Source organism: Oncorhynchus keta, chromosome 1 (genome assembly GCF_023373465.1).
Source record: "Oncorhynchus keta strain PuntledgeMale-10-30-2019 chromosome 1, Oket_V2, whole genome shotgun sequence".
Lineage (NCBI taxonomy): Eukaryota > Metazoa > Chordata > Actinopteri > Salmoniformes > Salmonidae > Oncorhynchus > Oncorhynchus keta.
The window spans coordinates 65941283-65961871 of NC_068421.1; the positions used below are offsets into that span (position 1 = coordinate 65941283).

Consider the following 20589-nt stretch of genomic DNA (forward strand, 5'->3'; position numbering starts at 1 on the left):
TGAGTGATGCTCACTTTACATCCTCCTCTTCATCTCAGAGAACAAATGACAGGTTTGAAGCCAGAGATCCTCCTACCTTCTCCCTTATAGTACCGAGTCCCCACCTGCCTTTAACACAATAACATGCTTAGCCACAGGCTCTTTCAAGAGTAAACGTGTAAAGTACTCTAAGGGGTTGTGTGGTGGGGTATGAAAGCAGGAGAAACCTAAGAGCATTGATTAATATGAACCTACCAGATTCCTGTAGAGAAGATGACTAACCCTGGCTAACCCAACCTAGCCAGGATCCAGGTGATGACACAGGTTCAAGCGGTGGGAAGTATTTAATAAGATGAGTCTGAGCTTTCTGGTTTTAGGGGGCTTTCACACCGAATTGGTTTTGAGAGGTTTTTCTGAACTTTGGTGCGTTTACCCACTTAGTTAAGTTAGTTTGGACTGGTGTGAACATTATTCGCACTCAGGAGAGAACTAAACGCACCGTGGTTCACCCAGAAAGGGTGGTCTCTGCCAGATTCAATTAGTAAATCCGACCACAAGTCTATTCTCCCGATTCCTGCGTACAAGCAAAAATTAAAGCAGGAAGCACCAGTGACTCGGTCTATAAAAAATGTGTACTTCCGGGTTGGAGCGAGCGGTCGCATCCGCATTTCGCTCCGCAGGTAGTATAACTTTTTCATTACATTTCATTATAGTACAACGGTTTGATTTGTCTAATCTTAGCAATTTCTTCTTAGCTAGCTACATAGCCGTCTTTGTATCAAAGATAATTGCGTAATTATCGTATTTCGTCGTCCTAACGTAGTCTTCACTGCTCTGCCCAGCAGCTAGCCAGCTAGCAAACGTCCACCGATTAGCAGCACTGTAGAAACTATTACACTCAACTGAACGACTTGATTAGTGTAGTGTTAGCTAGCTACATAGCTGTCTTCGTATCCAAGATAATTGTGTAGTCTTAGAGTGATTATCTTAATTTACCGAGGTTAGCTAGCCAGCTATTTGTCGTCCTTAACGTAGGAGACACTGCTAGCTAGCCAACAGCTAGCCAACGTCTTCCGAATAGAACTCAACAACCCGGTTGCATTCCGCTTCCCTCCACAGGTAGTATCACATTTTCATTTAATTTCATTACAGTACAACGGTTTGATTTGTTTGATCGTAGCTAGCTACATAGCTAGCTACATAGCCATCTTTGTATCTAAGATAATTGTGTAGTCTAGAGCGATTTTCTAGGTTAGCTAGCCAGCTATTGTCGTTCTTTTAACGCAACGTAACGTAATCAACACTGCTAGCTAGCCAGCTAGCCCCCGAATAGCAGCACTGTAGAAACTATTACACTCAACGGAACGACTTGATTAGTGTAGTGTCAACAACGCAGCCACTGCCAGCTAGCCTACAAAGTCAACAACGCAGCCACTGCCAGCTAGCCTACTTCAGCAGTACTGTATCATTTTTATCATTTTAGTCAATAAGATTCTTGCTACGTAAGCTTAACTTTCTGAACATTCGAGACGTGTAGTCCACTTGTCATTCCAATCTCCTTTGCATTAGCGTAGCCTCTTCTGTAGCCTGTCAACTATGTGTCTGTCTATCCCTGTTCTCTCCTCTCTGCACAGACCATACAAACGCTCCACACCGCGTGGCCGCGGCCACCTAATCTGGTGGTCCCAGCGCGCACGACCCACGTGGAGTTCCAGGTCTCCGGTAGCCTCTGGAACTGCCGATCTGCGGCCAACAAGGCAGAGTTCATCTCAGCCTATGCCTCCCTCCAGTCCCTCGACTTCTTGGCACTGACGGAAACATGGATCACCACAGATAACACTGCCACTCCTACTGCTCTCTCTTCGTCCGCCCACGTGTTCTCGCACACCCCGAGAGCTTCTGGTCAGCGGGGTGGTGGAACCGGGATCCTCATCTCTCCCAAGTGGTCATTCTCTCTTTCTCCCCTTACCCATCTGTCTATCGCCTCCTTTGAATTCCATGCTGTCACAGTTACCAGCCCTTTCAAGCTTAACATCCTTATCATTTATCGCCCTCCAGGTTCCCTCGGAGAGTTCATCAATGAGCTTGATGCCTTGATAAGCTCCTTTCCAGAGGACGGCTCACCTCTCACAGTTCTGGGCGACTTTAACCTCCCCACGTCTACCTTTGACTCATTCCTCTCTGCCTCCTTCTTTCCACTCCTCTCCTCTTTTGACCTCACCCTCTCACCTTCCCCCCCTACTCACAAGGCAGGCAATACGCTCGACCTCATCTTTACTAGATGCTGTTCTTCCACTAACCTCATTGCAACTCCCCTCCAAGTCTCCGACCACTACCTTGTATCCTTTTCCCTCTCGCTCTCATCCATCACTTCCCACACTGACCCTACTCGGATGGTATCGCGCCGTCCCAACCTTCGCTCTCTCTCCCCCGCTACTCTCTCCTCTTCCATCCTATCATCTCTTCCCTCTGCTCAAACCTTCTCCAACCTATCTCCTGATTCTGCCTCCTCAACCCTCCTCTCCTCCCTTTCTGCATCCTTTGACTCTCTATGCCCCCTATCCTCCAGGCCGGCTCGGTCCTCCCCTCCCGTTCCGTGGCTCGACGACTCATTGCGAGCTCACAGAACAGGGCTCCGAGCAGCCGAGCGGAAATGGAGGAAAACTCGCCTCCCTGCGGACCTGGCATCCTTTCGCTCCCTCCTCTCTACATTTTCCTCTTCTATCTCTGCTGCTAAAGCCACTTTCTACCACTCTAAATTCCAAGCTTCTGCCTCTAACCCTAGGAAGCTCTTTGCCACCTTCTCCTCCCTCCTGAATCCCCCCCCCTCCTCCCTCTCTGCAGATGACTTCGTCAACCATTTTGAAAAGGTCGACGACATCCGATCCTCGTTTGCTAAGTCAAACGACACCGCTGGTTCTGCTCACACTGCCCTACCCTGCGCTCTGACCTCTTTCTCCCCCCTCTCTCCAGATGAAATCTCGCGTCTTGTGACGGCCGGCCGCCCAACAACCTGCCCGCTTGACCCTATCCCCTCCTCTCTTCTCCAGACCATTTCCGGAGACCTTCTCCCTTACCTCACCTCGCTCATCAACTCATCCCTGACCGCTGGCTACATCCCTTCCGTCTTCAAGAGAGCGAGAGTTGCACCCCTTCTGAAAAAACCTACACTCGATCCCTCCGATGTCAACAACTACAGACCAGTATCCCTTCTTTCTTTTCTCTCCAAAACTCTTGAACGTGCCGTCCTTGGCCAGCTCTCCCGCTATCTCTCTCAGAATGACCTTCTTGATCCAAATCAGTCAGGTTTCAAGACTAGTCATTCAACTGAGACTGCTCTTCTCTGTATCACGGAGGCGCTCCGCACCGCTAAAGCTAACTCTCTCTCCTCTGCTCTCATCCTTCTAGACCTATCGGCTGCCTTCGATACTGTGAACCATCAGATCCTCCTCTCCACCCTCTCCGAGTTGGGCATCTCCGGCGCGGCCCACGCTTGGATTGCGCCCTACCTGACAGGTCGCTCCTACCAGGTGGCGTGGCGAGAATCTGTCTCCTCACCACGCGCTCTCACCACTGGTGTCCCCCAGGGCTCTGTTCTAGGCCCTCTCCTATTCTCGCTATACACCAAGTCACTTGGCTCTGTCATAACCTCACATGGTATCTCCTATCATTGCTATGCAGACGACACACAATTAATCTTCTCCTTTCCCCCTTCTGATGACCAGGTGGCGAATCGCATCTCTGCATGTCTGGCAGACATATCAGTGTGGATGACGGCAAGACGGAGCTGCTCTTCCTCCCGGGGAAGGACTGCCCGTTCCATGATCTCGCCATCACGGTTGACAACTCCATTGTGTCCTCCTCCCAGAGCGCTAAGAACCTTGGCGTGATCCTGGACAACACCCTGTCGTTCTCAACTAACATCAAGGCGGTGGCCCGTTCCTGTAGGTTCATGCTCTACAACATCCGCATAGTACGACCCTGCCTCACACAGGAAGCGGCGCAGGTCCTAATCCAGGCACTTGTCATCTCCCGTCTGGACTACTGCAACTCGCTGTTGGCTGGGCTCCCTGCCTGTGCCATTAAACCCCTACAACTCATCCAGAACGCCGCAGCCCGTCTGGTGTTCAACCTTCCCAAGTTCTCTCACGTCACCCCGCTCCTCCGCTCTCTCCACTGGCTTCCAGTTGAAGCTCGCATCCGCTACAAGTCCATGGTGCTTGCCTACGGAGCTGTGAGGGGAACGGCACCTCAGTACCTCCAGGCTCTGATCAGGCCCTACACCCAAACAAGGGCACTGCGTTCATCCACCTCTGGCCTACTCACCTCCCTACCACTGAGGAAGTACAGTTCCCGCTCAGCCCAGTCAAAACTGTTCGCTGCTCTGGCCCCCCAATGGTGGAACAAACTCCCTCACGACGCCAGGACAGCAGAGTCAATCACCACCTTCCGGAGACACCTGAAACCCCACCTCTTTAAGGAATACCTAGGATAGGATAAGTAATCCTTCTCACCCCCCCACCCCCTTTTAAGATTTAGATGCACTATTGTAAAGTGACTGTTCCACTGGATGTCATAAGGGGAATGCACCAATTTGTAAGTCGCTCTGGATAAGAGCGTCTGCTAAATGACTTAAATGTAATGTAAATGTGGTCAGATGAAGCAGATGCTAAACTACAGGACTGTTTTGCTATCACAGACTGGAACATGTTCCGGGATTCTTCCGATGGCATTGAGGAATACACCACACCAGTCACTGGCTTTATCAATAAGTGAATCGAGAACGTCCACCCCACAGGGACTGTACGTACGTACCCCAACCAGAAGCCACGGATTACAGGCAACATTCGCACTGAGCTAAAGTGTAGAGCTGCCGCTTTCAAGGTGCGGAAATCTAACACAGAAGCTTACAAAAAAATAATGCTATGCCCTGCAACGAACCATCACTAAGGCAAAGCGTCAATACAGGGCTAAGATTTAATTGTACTACACCGGCTCCGACGCTCGTCTTATGTGGCAGGGCTTGCAAACTATTACAGACTAAAGGGAAGCACAGCCGCGAGCTTTCCAGTGACACGAGCCTACCAGACGAGCTAAATCACTTCTATGCTCACTTCGAGGCAAGCAACACTGAGGCATGCATGAGAGCATCAGCTGTTCCGGACGACTGTGTGATCACGCTCTTCGTAGCCGATGTGAGTAAGACCTTTAAACAGGTCAACATACACAAGGCTGCGGGGCCAGACGGATTACCAGGACGTGTGCTCCGGGCATGTGCTGACCAACTGGCAGGTGTCTTCACTGACATTTTCAACATGTCCCTGTCAGTCTGTAATACCAACATGTTTCAAGCAGACCACCATAGTCCCTGTACCCAAGAACAAAGGCAAACTGCCTAAATGACTACAGACCCATAGCACTCACTTCCGTAGCCATGAAGTGCCTTGAAAGTTTGGTAATGGCTCACATCAACACCATTATCCCAGAAACCCTAGACCCACTCCAATTTGCATATCGCCCAAACAGATCCACAGATGATGCAATCTTTATTGCACTCCACATTGCCCTATCCCAACTGGACAAAAGAAACATTTGTGAGAATGCTATTCATTGACTATAGCTCAGCGTTCAATACCATAGTACCCCCAAAGCTAAGCTAAGGATCCTGGGACTAAACACCTCCCTCTGCAACTGGATCCTAGAGGGTAGGTAGCAACACACCTCACACGCTGATTCTCAACACTGGAGCTCCCCAGGGGTGTGTGCTCAGTCCTCTGTTAACCCATGACTGCATGGCCAGGCACGACTCCAACACCATCATTAAGTTTGTAGACGACACAACAGTGGTAGGCCTGATCACCGACAACCACGAGACAGCCTATAGGGAGGAGGTCAGAGACCTGGCCGGGTGGTGCCAGAATAACAACATATCCCTCAACGTAACCAAGACAAAGGAGATGATTGTGGACGACAGGAAAAGGAGGACAGAGCACGACCCCATTCTCATCGACGGGGCTGTAGTGGAGCAGGTTGAGAGCTTCAAGTTCCTTGGTGTCCACATCAACAACAAACTAGAATGGTCCAAACATACCAAGACAGTTGTGAAGAGGGCACGACAATGTCTATTCCCCCTAAGGAAACTAAAAAGATTTGGCATGGGTCCTGAGATCCTCAACAGGTTCTACAGCTGCAACATCGAGAGCAGTTGACCGGTTGCATCACTGCCTGGTACAGCAATTGCTCTGCCTCTGACCGAGTAGAAGTCGACGGATTATGATTTTTCAACGCAGATGGATTGGAGGACCAAAAAAGCCGATACCGATTAATCGGCAGATTAAATTTTTTTTATTTGTAATAATGACAATTACAACAATACTGAATTAACACTTATTTTACCTTAAAATAATAAATCAATAAAATCCATTTAGCCTCAAGTAAATAATGAAACATGTTCAATTTGGTTTAAATAATGCAAAAACAAAGTGTTGGAGAAGAACGTAAAAGTGCAATATGTGCTATGTAAGAAAGCTAACGTTAAACGTTCCTTGCTCAGAACATGAGAACATATGAAAGCTGGTGGTTCCTTTTAACATGAGTCTTCAATATTCCCAGGTAAGAAGTTTTAGGTTGTAGTTATTATAGGAATTATAGGACTATTTCTCTCTATACCATTTGTATTTCATTAACCTTTGACTATTGGATGTTCTTATAGGCACTTTAGTATTGCCAGTGTAACAGTATAGCTTCCGTCCCTCTCCTAGCTCCTCCCTGGGCTCGAACCAGCAACACAACGACAACAACCACCACATCGAAGCAGCGTTACCCATGCAGAGCAAGGGAAACAACCACCCCAAGGCTCAGAGCGAGTAGCGCGCGCTAACAATCCAGCCATATTCCACTTTGATGTTTTATTCCTCTATTATGGGGAGTCCCACCACGCTCTTTCTGGTATAAATAGCTAGAAAATGGGCTTCTTGTACAATGATCAGAGTCATATTTTACATTTAGTTTTCAGTGTCAGGGAGAAAGTTAATTCATAATAACACATTCAGAAATGTGTTGTTTGGTTGCATTTTCTGTATGACTTATCGGTCTCATCTCGGGAGTTGATAGGCTTGAAGACATAAACAGCGCAATGCTTGACGCACAACGAAGAGCTGCTGGCAAAACGCACGAGAGTGCTGTTTGAATGAATGTTTACGCGCCTGCTTCTGCCTACCACCGCTCAGTCAGATACTTAGATACTTGTATGCTCAGTCAGATTATATGCAGCGCAGGACACGCTAGATAATATCTAGTAATATCATCAACCATGTGTAGTTAACTAGTGATTATGATTGATTGTTTTTTATAAGATAAATTTAATGCTAGCTAGCAACTTACCTTGGCTTACTGCATTTGCGTAACAGGCAGTCTCCTTGTGGAGTGCAACGAGAGAGAGAGACAGGTCGTTATTGCGTGTGACTAGTTAACTGTAAGATTGCAAGATTGGTTCCCCCGAGCTGACAAGGTGAAAATCTGTCATTCTGCCCCTGAACGAGGCAGTTAACCCACTGTTTCTATGCAGTCATTGAAAATAAGAATGCGTTCTTAACTAGTTAAATAAAGATTAAATAAAAAGGTGTAAAAAATAATTAATAATAATAATAATAATAAATAAATAAAAATCGGCGCCCAAAAATACAGATTTCCGATTGGTAGGAAAACTTGAAATCTGCCGGCCCTAATTAAAATCGGCCATTCCGATTAAAATCGGTCAAACTCTACTACAGAGGGTAGTGCGAACGGCCCAGTACGTCACTGGGGCTAAGCTGCCTGCCATCCAGGACCTTGACACCAGGCGATGTCAGAGGAAGGCCCTAAAAACTATCAAAGACCACAGCCACCACAGTCATAGACTTTTCTCTCTACTCCCGCATGGCAAGCGGTACCCTAGTGCCAAGACTAGGACAAAAAGGTGTCTCAACAGTTTTTACCCCCAAGCCATAAGACTCCTGAACAGGTAATCAAATGGCTACCCGGACTATTGTCATTGTGGGCACCCCCCCTATTTTTGCGCTGCTGCTACTCTCTGTTTATCATTCCTGCATAGTCACTTCAACTATACATTCATGTACATACTACCACAATTGTGCCCGACCAACCAGTGCTCACGCACATTGGCTAACCGGGCTATCTGGATTGAGTCCCGCCAACCACCACCAACCCCTATTTTACGCTACTGCTACTCTCTGTTCATCATATATGCATAGTCACTTTAACCATATCCACATTTTATTTATTTATTTATTTTATTTCACCTTTATTTAACCAGGTAGGCAAGTTGAGAACAAGTTCTCATTTACAATTGTGACCCGGCCAAGATAAAGAAAAGCAGTTTGACAGATACAACGACAGAGTTACACACGGAGTAAAAGAAACATACAGTCAATAATACAGTATAAACAAGTCTATATACAATGTGAGCAAATTAGGTGAGAAGGGAGGTAAAGGCAAAAAAGGCCATGGTGGCAAAGTAAATACAATATAGCAAGTAAAACACTGGAATGGTAGTTTTGCAATGGAAGAATGTGCAAAGTAGAAATAAAAATAATGGGGTGCAAAGGAGCAAAATAAATAAATAAATCAAATACAGTAGGGAAAGAGGTAGTTGTTTGGGCTAAATTATAGGTGGGCTATGTAAAGGTGCAGTGATCTGTAAGATGCTCTGACAGTTGGTGCTTAAAGCTAGTGAGGGAGATAAGTGTTTCCAGTTTCAGAGATTTTTGTAGTTCGTTCCAGTCATTGGCAGCAGAGAACTGGAAGGAGAGGCGGCCAAAGAAATAATTGGTTTTGGGGGTGACTAGAGAGATATACCTGCTGGAGCGTGTGCTACAGGTGGGAGATGCTATGGTGACCAGCGAGCTGAGATAAGGGGGGTCTTTACCTAGCAGGGTCTTGTAGATGACCTGGAGCCAGTGGGTTTGGCGACGAGTATGAAGCGAGGGCCAGCCAACATGAGCGTACAGGTCGAAGTGGTGGGTAGTATATGGGGCTTTGGTGACAAAACGGATGGCACTGTGATAAACTGCATCCAATTTATTGAGTAGGGTATTGGAGGCTATTTTGTAAATGACATCGTCGAGGATTGGTAGGATGGTCAGTTTTACGAGGGTATGTTTGGCAGCATGAGTGAAGGATGCTTTGTTGCGAAATAGGAAGCCAATTCTAGATTTAACTTTGGATTGGAGATGTTTGATATGGGTCTGGAAGGAGAGTTTACAGTCTAACCAGACACCTAAGTATTTGGAGTTGTCCACGTATTCTAAGTCAGAGCCGTCCAGAGTAGTGATGTTGGACAGGCGGGTAGGTGCAGGTAGCGATCGGTTGAAGAGCATGCATTTAGTTTTACTTGTATTTAAGAGCAATTGGAGGCCACGGAAGGAGAGTTGTATGGCATTGAAGCTTGCCTGGAGGGTTGTTAACACAGTGTCCAAAGGAGGGCCGGAAGTATACAGAATGGTGTTGTCTGCGTAGAGGTGGATCAGGGACTCACCAGCAGCAAGAGCGACCTCATTGATGTATACAGAGAAGAGAGTCGGTCCAAGAATTGAACCCTGTGGCACCCCCATAGAGACTGTCAGAGGTCCGGACAGCAGACCCTCCGATTTGACACACTGAACTCTATCGGAGGAGTAGTTGGTGAACCAGGCGAGGCAATCATTTGAGAAACCAAGGCTGTCGAGTCTGCCGATGAGGATGTGGTGGTTGACAGAGTCAAAAGCCTTGGCCAGATCAATGAATACGGCTGCAAAGTAATGTTTCTTTTCGATGGCGGTTAAGATATCGTTTAGGACCTTGAGCGTGGCTGAGGTGCACCCATGACCAGCTCTGAAACCAGATTGCATAGCAGAGAAGGTATGGTGAGATTCGAAATGGTCGGTAATCTGTTTGTTGACTTGGCTTTCGAAGACCTTAGAAAGGCATGGTAGGATAGATATAGGTCTGTAGCAGTTTGGGTCAAGAGTGTCCCCCCCCTTTGAAGAGGGGGATGACCGCAGCTGCTTTCCAATCTTTGGGAATCTCAGACGACACGAAAGAGAGGTTGAACAGGCTAGTAATAGGGGTGGCAACAATTTCGGCAGATAATTTTAGAACGAAAGAGTCCAGATTGTCTAGCCCGGCTGATTTGTAGGGGTCCAGATTTTTCAGCTCTTTCAGAACATCAGCTGAATGGATTTGGGAGAATGGATTTGGGGAAGGCTTGGGCGAGTTGCTGTTGGGGGTGCAGTGCTGTTGACCGGGGTAGGAGTAGCCAGATGGAAAGCATGGCCAGCCGTAGAAAAATGCTTATTGAAATGCTCAATTATGGTGGATTTATCAGTGGTGACAGTGTTTCCTATCTTCAGTGCAGTGGGCAGCTGGGAGGAGGTGTTCTTATTCTCCATGGACTTTACAGTGTCCCAGAACTTTTTTGAGTTAGTGTTGCAGGAAGCAAATTTCTGCTTGAAAAAGCTAGCCTTGGCTTTTCTAACTGCCTGTGTATAACAGTTTCTAGCTTCCCTTAAACAGCTGCATATCACGGGGGCTGTTCGATGCTAATGCAGAACGCCATAGGATGTTTTTGTGTTGGTTAAGGGCAGTCAGGTCTGGGGAGAACCAAGGGCTATATCTGTTCCTGGTTCTAAATTTCTTGAATGGGGCATGTTTATTTAAGATGGTTAGGAAGGCATTTAAAAAAAAATATCCAGGCATCCTCTACTGACGGGATGAGATCAATATCCTTCCAGGATACCCCGGCCAGGTCGATTAGAAAGGCCTGCTCGCTGAAGTGTTTCAGGGAGCGTTTTACAGTGATGAGGGGTCCTTCTGTAGCTCAGTTGGTAGAGCATGGCGCTTGTAACGCCAGGGTAGTGGGTTCGATCCCCGGGACCACCCATACGTAGAATGTATGCACACATGACTGTAAGTCGCTTTGGATAAAAGCGTCTGCTAAATGGCATATATTATTATTATTATTAGGTCGTTTGACCGCTGACCCATTACGGATGCAGGCAATGAGGCAGTGATCGCTGAGATCTTGGTTGAAGACAGCAGAGGTGTATTTAGAGGGGAAGTTGGTTAGGATGATATCTATGAGGGTGCCCGTGTTTAAGGCTTTGGGGGGGTACCTGGTAGGTTCATTGATAATTTGAGTGAGATTGAGGGCATCAAGTTTAGATTGTAGGATGGCTGGGGTGTTAAGCATGTTCCAGTTTAGGTCGCCTAGCAGCATGAGCTCTGAAGATAGATGGGGGGGCAATCAGTTCACATATGGTGTCCAGAGCACAGCTGGGGGCAGAGGGTGGTCTATAGCAGGCGGCAACAGTGAGAGATTTGTTTTTAGAGAGGTGGATTTTTAAAAGTAGAAGTTCAAATTGTTTGGGTACAGACCTGGATAGTAGGACGGAACTCTGCAGGCTATCTTTGCAGTAGATTGCAACACCGCCCCCTTTGGCAGTTCTATCTTGTCTGAAAATGTTGTAATTTGGAATTAAAATTTCAGAATTTTTGGTGGTCTTCCTAAGCCAGGATTCAGACACAGCTAGAACATCCGGGTTGGCAGAGTGTGCTAAAGCAGTGAATAGAACAAACTTAGGGAGGAGGCTTCTAATGTTAACATGCATGAAACCAAGGCTATTACGGTTACAGAAGTCATCAAAAGAGAGCGCCTGGGGAATAGGAGTGGAGCTAGGCACTGCAGGGCCTGGATTCACCTCTACATCGCCAGAGGAACATAGGAGGAGAAGAATAAGGGTACGGCTAAAAGCAATAAGAATTGGTCGTCTAGAACAGAGTAAAAGGAGGTTTCTGGGGGCGATAAAATAGCATCAATGTATAATGTACAGACAAAGGTATGGTAGGATGTGAATACAGTGGAGGTAAACCTAGGTATTGAGTGATGAAGAGAGAGATATTGTCTCTAGAAACATCATTGAAACCAGGAGATGCCATTGCATGTGTGGGTGGTGGAACTAATAAATTGGATAAGGTATAGTAAGCAGGACTAGTGGCGCTACAGTGAAATAAGCCAATAAACACTAACCAGAACAGCAATGGACAAGACATATTGACATTAAGGAGAGGCATCCTTAGTCGAGTGATCAAAAGAGTCCAGTGAGTGGAGTGGTTGGTTTGGGGGTCACGGCGATTTAGACAGCTAGCCAGGACATCGGTAGCAAGCTAGCATAGGATGGAGGTCTGTTGTTAGCCACCTCTTGCGTTCCGTCAGTAGATTAGTGGGGTTCCGTGTGGTAGAGGGGATTAGTCCAAATCACACAACAAAAATAAAATAAAAACAATAGATATAGTTATAGAGGCCCAAGAAGAAACATAATAAAAATAAATAAATTGTCCGATTGTTTATTCTGAGAGCAGCCGGTAAGACAGCTAACGGTTAGCAGGCCGCAGATGGGCGTTCAGGTAACGTTGCGACGGAGGAGCCAGCCGGATCTCCTTCGGGTAGATAACGTCGGCAGTCCAGTTGAGAAGGCCCGGTGGGGCTCCGCGTAGGCGGTAAAACGGGTCCTGATAGGTGACTGCAGCCCAGGAGTGATTGACGGAGCTCAGGAGTGATTGACGGAGCTGGCTAGCTCCGGAGTAATTGATGTTTGCTCCGGAATCGACGAGAGCAGATAGACACACGGATAGCAGCTAGCTAGCTGTGAGATGCGGGAATGAATGTCCAGAGAGCAGTTGAAATCCAAGGGCATGGAGAGAAAAATTGGTCCGGTATGTTCCGTTCCGAGCTGCGCCGTACAAAAACTGGCGATAGATTTGAGCTAAAGGATAGCTGATGACCACAAACCGTGGTTAGCTGAATACTAACGATTTGCCAGTAAAGAAGCTAACTAGCTTCTGAACTAGCTTCTGATTAGCTTCTGGCTAGCTTCTGGCTAGCTTCTGGTTAGTTTCTGGCTAGCTTCTTGGAGGATTGCAGATTTGAGGTAAATAATACTTATTTATAAATATAAATTGGTGAGGCGGGTTGCAGGAGAGTGTTTTGAAGAGGAGTTGATGGAAAATAAAAATAAAATGTACATACTACCTCAATCAGCCTGACTAACCGATGTCTGTATGTAGCCTCGCTACTTTTATACCCTCGCTACTGTATATAGCCTGTCTTTTTACTGTTGTTTTATTTCTTTCCTTACCTATTGTTCACCTTTTTTGCACTGTTGGTTAGAGCCTGTAAGTAAGCATTTCACTGTAACGTCTACTACACCTGTTGTATTCGTCACACTTGACAAATAAACTTTGATTTGATTCATTAAAACTCGTTTTTCAACCACTCCACAAATTTCTTGTTAACAAACTATAGTTTTGGCAAGTCGGTTAAGACATCTACGTTGTGCATGACACAAGTAATTTTTACAACAATTGTTACCAGACAGATAGTTTCACTTATTTTTCACTGTATCACAATTCCCGTGGTTTACATACACTACGTTTACTGTGCCTTTAAGCAGCTTGGAAAATTACAGAAAATGATGTCATGGCTTTAGAAGCTCCTGGTAGGCTAATTGACATCATTTGAGTCAATTGGAGGTGTACCTGTGGATGGATTTCAAGGCCTACCTTCAAACTCAGTGCCTCTTTGCTTGACATCATGGGAAAATCAAAAGAAAACAGCCAATACCTCAGAAAGAAAATGGTAGAATTCCACAAGTCTGGTTCATCCTTGGGACCAATTTGAAAAATTCCTGAAAGTACCACGTTCATTTGTACAAACAATAGTACGCAAGCATAAACACCATGGGAACACGCAGCCGTCATACCGATCAGGAAGGAGATGCATTCTGTCTCATAGAGATGAACGTACTTTGGTGCGAAAAGCACAAATCAATCCCTGAACAATAGCAAAGGACCTTGTGAAGATGCTGGAGGAAACAGGTACAAAAGTATCTATATCCACAGTAAAATTAGTCCTATATTGACATAACCTGAAAGGCCGCTCAGCAAGGAAGAAGCCACTGCTCCATAACCTCCATAAAAAAAAGCCAGACTACAGTTTGCAACTGCACATGGGGACTTTTTGGAGAAATGTCCTCTGGTCTGATGAAACAACAATAGAGCTGTTTGGCCATAATGACCATCGTGTGCACTTCACAAAAGATCACACTTTTTGGAGAAATGTCCTCTGGACTGATGAAACAAAGACAAAATTGTTTGGCCATAATGACCATCGTTATGTTTGGAGGAAAAGGGGGGAGAACATCGTCCCAATTGTGAAGCTCGGGTGGCAGCATCATGTTGTGGGGGAGGGACTTGTGCACTTCACAAAATAGATGGCTTCATGAGGGAGGAAAATTATGTGGATATATTAAAGCAACATCTCAAGAAATCAGTCAGGAAGTTAAAGCTTGGATGCAAACGGGTCTTCTGGGACAATGACCTCAAGCAAACTTCCAAAGTTGTGGCAAAATGGCTTAAGGACAACAAAGTCAAGGTATTGGAGGGGCCATCACAAAGCCCTGACCTAAATCCTACAGAAAATTTGTGGGCATAACTGAAAAAGCATGTGTGAGCAAGGAGGCCTTACAAACCTGACTCAGTTACACCAGCTCTGTCAGGAGGAATGGGCCAAAATTCACCCAACTTATTGTGGGAAGCTTGTGGAAGGCTACCTGAAACATTTGAACCAAGTTCAACAATTTAAAGGCAATGCTACCAAATTCCAATTGAGTGTACAGTGGGGCAAAAAATAATTTAGTCAGCCACCAATTGTGCAAGTTCTCCCACTTAAAAAGATGAGGCCTGTCATTTTCATCATAGGTACACTTCAACTATGACAGACAAAATGAGGGGAAACAAATCCTGAAAATCACATTGTAGGATTTTTAATGAATGTATTTGCAAATTATGGTGGAAAATAAGTATTTGGTCAATAAAAGTTTCTCAATACTTTGTTATATGCCCTTTGTTGGCAATGACAGAGGTCAAACGTTTTCTGTAAGTCTTCACAAGGTTTTCACACACTGTTGCTGGTATTTTGGCCCATTCCTCCATGCAGATATCCTCTAGAGCAGTGATGTTTTGGGGCTGTTGCTGGGCAACACGGACTTTCAACTCCCTCCAAAGATTTTCTATGGGGTTGAGATCTGGAGACTGGCTAGGCCACTCCAGGACCTTGAAATGCTTCTTACGAAGCCACTCCTTCGTTGTCCGGGCGGTGTGTTTGGGATCATTGTCATGCTGAAAGGCCCAGCCACGTTTCATCTTTAATGCCCTTGCGGTTTTCACTCAAAATCTCACGATACATGGCCCCATTCATTCTTTCCTTTACACGGATCAGTCGTTCTGATCCCTTTGCAGAAAAACAGCCCCAAAGCATGATGTTTCCACCCCCATGCTTCACAGTAGGTATGGTGTTTTTTGGATGCAACTCAGCATTCTTTGTCCTCCAAACACGACGAGTTGAGTTTTTACCAAAAAGTTATATTTTGGTTTCATCTGACCATATGACATTCTCCCAATCTTCTTCTGGATCATCCAAATGCTATCTAGCAAACTTCAGACTGACTTGGACATGTACTGGCTTAAGCAGGGGGACACATCTGGCACTGCAGGATTTGAGTCCCTGGCGGCGTAGTGTGTTACTGATGTTAGGCTTTGTTACTTTGGTCCCAGCTCTCTGCAGGTCATTCACTAGGTCCCCCCGTGTGGTTCTGGGATTTTTGCTCACCGTTCTTGTGATCATTTTGACCCCACGGGTGAGATCTTGCGTGGAGCCCCAGATTGAGGGAGATTATCAGTGGTCTTGTATGTCTTCCATTTCCTAATAATTGCTCCCACAGTTGATTTCTTCAAACCAAGCTGCTTACCTATTGCAGATGCAGTTTTCCCAGCCTGGTGCAGGTCTACAATTTTGTTTCTGGTGTCCTTTGACAGCTCTTTGGTCTTGGCCATAGTGGAGTTTGGAGTGTGACTGTTTGAGGTTGTGGACAGGTGTCTGTTATACTGATAACAAGTTCAAACAGGTGCCATTAATACAGGTAACTAGTGGAGGACAGAGGAGCCTCTTAAAGAAGAAGTTACAGGTCTGTGAGAGCCAGAAATCTTGCTTGTTTGTAGGTGACCAAATACTTATTTTCCACCATAATTTGCAAATAAATTCATTAAAAATCCTACAATGTGATTTTCCGGATTTTTTTTTTCATTTTGTCTGTCATAGTTGAAGTGTACCTATAATGGAAATTACAGGTCTCTCTTTTTTTTAAGTAGGAGAACTTGCACAATTGGTGGCTGACTAAATACATTTTTGCCCCACTGTATGTTTTCTCGCTTTGTTTACTATGGTGCTATGCTCAGATAATAGCATAGTTTGCTTTCGCCAAAAAGACTTTTTGAAATCTGACATGTTGGCTGGATTCAGAACACGTGTAGCTTTAATTTGGTATCTTACATGTGTAATTTCATTTTTATAGTAATTTATTTGAATTTGGCGCTCTGCATTTTCTCTGGCTTTTGGCCCCACATATCCCAGAGAGGTTAATGACCGTTCCACAGGTGCGTGTTCATTAATTGTTTATGGTTCATTGAACAAACATCGAAAACAGTGTTTAAACCCTTAAAGAAGATCTGTGAAGTTATATTTGGATTTTTACAAATTACCTTTGAAAGACAGGATCCTGAAAAAGGGCCGTTTCTTTTTTTGCTGAGTTTACATAGACACAGAATGTGGACACACATTCTTTCCAACAAGTCAGTTCGTCAAATTTCTGCCCTGTGCTGTTATTGTGAAGTGGAAACGTCTAGGAGCAACAAAGGCTCAGCCCCGAAGTGGTAGGCCACACAAGCTCACAGAACGGGTCCACTGAGTGCTGAAGCTTGTAAAAGTCGTCTATCCTTGGTTGCAACACTCACTACTACTGAGTTCCAAACTGCCACTGGAAGCAACGTCAGCACAATAACTGTTCGTCGGGAGTTTCATAAAATGGGTTTCCCTGGCCGAACAGCCACACACAAGTCTTAGATCACCATGCGCAATGCCAAGCATCGGCTGGAGTAGTGTAAAGATCGCCACCATTGGACTCTGGAGCAGTGGAAACGCATTCTCTGGAGTGATTAATCACGCTTCTCCATCTGGCAGTTTGAGAGATGAATCTGGGTTTGGCGGCTGCCAGGAGAATGCTACTTGCCCTAATGCATAGTGCCAACAGTAAAGTTTGGTGGAGGAGGAAAAAATGATGGTCTGGGGTTGTTGTTCGTGGTTTGGGCTAGGCCACTTAGTTAGAGTGAAGGGAAATCTTAACACTACAGCATACAATGACATTCTAGACTATTCTGTGGTTCCAACTTTTTGACAACTGTTTAGGGAAGGCCCTTTCCCGTTTCAGCGTGACAACGCCCCCGTATACAAAGTGAGGTCCATACAGAAATGGTTTGTCGAGATCGGTGTGGACGAACTTGACTGGCTTGCACAGAGCCCTGACCTCAACCCCATCTAACACCCTTGAGATGAATTGGCACGCCGACTGCGAGCCAGGCCTAATCGCTCAACATCAGTGCCCGACCTCACCAATGCTAGCGGCTGAATGGAAGCAGGTACCCGCAGCAATGTTCCAACATCTAGTGGAAAGCCTTCCCAGAAGAGTAGTGGCTGTTATAGAAACAAAAGGTGGGACCAACTCCATATGAATGCCCATGATTTTGGAAAGAGATGTTCGACAAGCACGTGGTCCACATACACATGACCAAAAGTATCTTAAAAAAAGATTCTATAAAAATGACGACAAAACCTTAACATCAATTCCTTAACATCAATTATAAAAAGACGTGTAAACTCTGATTTGTTTTACATTGTTGTAGCAGACCATTGGTTGAGACACGTGCTCTTGAATACAGAGTGGGCTTCATTTCAATCATAGGTCCATTCTATGAATTCTATTTCTATTACTTCAGACCAGAGTAACTTAGCTGGTATGCCATGAAAATGTACATTGAAAGTACATTTTTAATTCTATACTGAACAAAATTATAAAAACGCAACATGTAGTGTTGGTTCTGTTTCATGAGCTGAAATAAAAGATGACTGAATTTTTCCATATGCACAAAAAGCGTCTCTAAAATTGTGCGCAAAAATTTGCTTACATCCCTGTTAGTGAATATTCCTCCTTCACCAAGATAATCCATCCACCTGCCAGGTGTGGCATATCAAGAAGCTGATTAAACAGCATGGTCATTACACAGGTGCACCTTGTGCTGGGGACAATAAAAGGCCACTTGAAAATATGCAGTTGTGCCACACAACACCACATGTCTCAAGTTGAGGGAGCATGCAATTGGCATGCTGATTACAGGAATGTCCACTAGAGCGGTTGCCAGAAAATGCCATAAACGTCATTTCAGTGCCAAATTCTCTATGTTCAACCGGCCTCACAACGGCAAACGATGTGTAAACATGCCAGCGCCACTACCTCCACATCCAGCTTCTTCACCTGTGGGATTGTCTGAGATCAGCCACCCGGACAGCTGATGAAACTGAGGAGTATTTATGTCTGTAATAAAAACCTTTCCTGGGGAAAGACGCATTCGGATTGGCTGGGCCTGGATCCCCTGCCAGTCATGTGAAATCTGTAGATTTGGGCTTAATGAATTGATATCAATTGACTGATTTCCTTATAGGAACTATAACTCAGTAAAAATTGCTGAAATAGTTCCATGTTGCATTTATATTTTTGTTCATTATAATTAGTACCATAAAGATGGACGCCGGTCCACCCACCATCGAATATCAACTTAATGGTCATGTCTATTCTATTATTATACCTTCATTTCAAGGAACACAGACTGAGATCAAGGTCTCTTTTATAACTGGGCCCTGCATATACATGTTTACACAGAGTTTAGGTACAATGATTAAGAAACTACACTACAAGACAAACAAAACGATCACAGATAACACAAAAGAATAAAGCAACAGATTACATTTACACACAGGATATTCCCTGAACAGCACAAGAACTTGCATTACCCGAAACAGTTACAAGCAATACAAATATTTATATGATTTCAATAAGTTTCCTTTTGAGGGTTGATGGTTATTTCAGAACAGGTATTCCCATTCAACTCAAAATTATTTTTGTGGTACCATTTGAAAGTTGAAATTTCAACTTTAGTACATTTATCAGCCAAAACATGACACCCACCCTGTATTCAAGAGCATGTTGTTTCTCAACCGATGGCGTTCACAACACAAAAACCCCAGGATGTAAAGAAAGGTCTAAGCAACAACATATGCAAATATGAAAAACATTTGAGGTTCATGTGTTTTTAGAGAATTGACAAGGTTCAAATATTCTAATTGTTATAAACATTATAAAATAGTTTGACACCCTTGTTCGTAAGCTTTTAAATTATATCAAATCTCAACCATTCATATTTTCCAGTAATGAAGATGTTTCATGGTATGGTGGGGTACGCAAAATAGGTCAACTTTCTCTCTTAGATGTCTTGGCATTCAGGTCCAAAGAGTAACTTTCTGTTCACTTCAACAATGGGCAAATATTTATGGAAGGTTTTGTTCAAATCAAAAGGGGTGCTGTCAAAAAGTGATTGAATTCATATGGATTTAACCAGCGCATTTATGAGAGCATCCGATGCAGACTAGTGGTACGGGGGCTATAGGCCACTGAATATTGGCTATTCACTTCACAGTTAGAGTGGCTATTGCACGGTTTCCTCCCACATGTTGTTGAAAAAGAAATATGACGATTGGGACACACAAGTAGTGTTTCATGATAATGGTAGATGATTTAGCATGAGCATTTTTGTCCAATAAACAAATTACTTGTATGGACAACTGGTTTTGTTGAGGAGTTTTAGTTCGTTTGACATTTGGCAATGTGAAACCAACTGGAACACTGTGTGGAGAGACATGAGTGCCTTCTGTGTGGTGTAGAGACATAAGCCTAGAGATGATTACATCAGTTACGAAGCAAAATGGTATACATACGTTGCATCACAGTCCAGCCAAGGTGAGATGATAGGATCAGCCTGACAGGATCAAGTGGGACTCGGAGCAAAAGTCCTAAGGCAGAAAATATAACATCTCATTTCAATTGACCCCATGATATTTTGGAAATTGTAAGGCAGTATACAGCAGCAGCTGGCTTTTCATTAGCCATTTGTTACATTTGTCCATAGTTTGGCTACGCTAGATTTTAAAAAACATGTATACACACACTACCATTCAAAAGTTTGGGGTCACTTAGAAAGGTACTTATTTTTTTAAAGAAAAGCTATTTTTTTATCCAGTAAAAAAACATCAAATTGATCAAAAATACAGTGTAGACATTGTCAATGTCATAAATGACTATTGTAGCTGGAAATGGCTGATTTTTTATGGAATATCTACATAAGCGTACAGAGGCCCATTATAAGCAACAGTCACTCCTGTGTTCCAATGGCACGTTGTGTTAGCTAATCCAAGTTAATTATTTTTAAAGACTAATTGAGCATTAGAAAAACCTTTTGCAATTATGGTAGCACAGCTGTAAACTGTTGAGCTCATTAAAGTAGCAATAAAACTGGACTTCTTTAGACTAGTTGAGTATGTGGCGCATCAGCATTTGTGGTTTCGATTACAGG

General features: G+C 44.6%; 1 protein-coding gene across 4 annotated transcripts in view; it reads right to left on the reverse strand.

Annotated features, from left to right (window-relative positions):
• The window catches only part of LOC118391160 (tyrosine-protein kinase ABL2-like), a 52013-nt gene that overhangs the window by 24869 nt on the left and 6555 nt on the right, over nt 1-20589 (reverse strand). For 3 of the 4 annotated variants that reach the window (XM_035782257.2, XM_035782273.2, XM_035782282.2), the window contains one exon: nt 19955-20029. The exons of the other annotated variant lie outside the window; for it this stretch is intronic. In XM_035782257.2, the coding sequence (XP_035638150.1) occupies nt 19955-20029 (75 nt within the window). The remainder of the gene's footprint in view (nt 1-19954; nt 20030-20589) is intronic. 4 annotated transcript variants of the gene reach the window in all.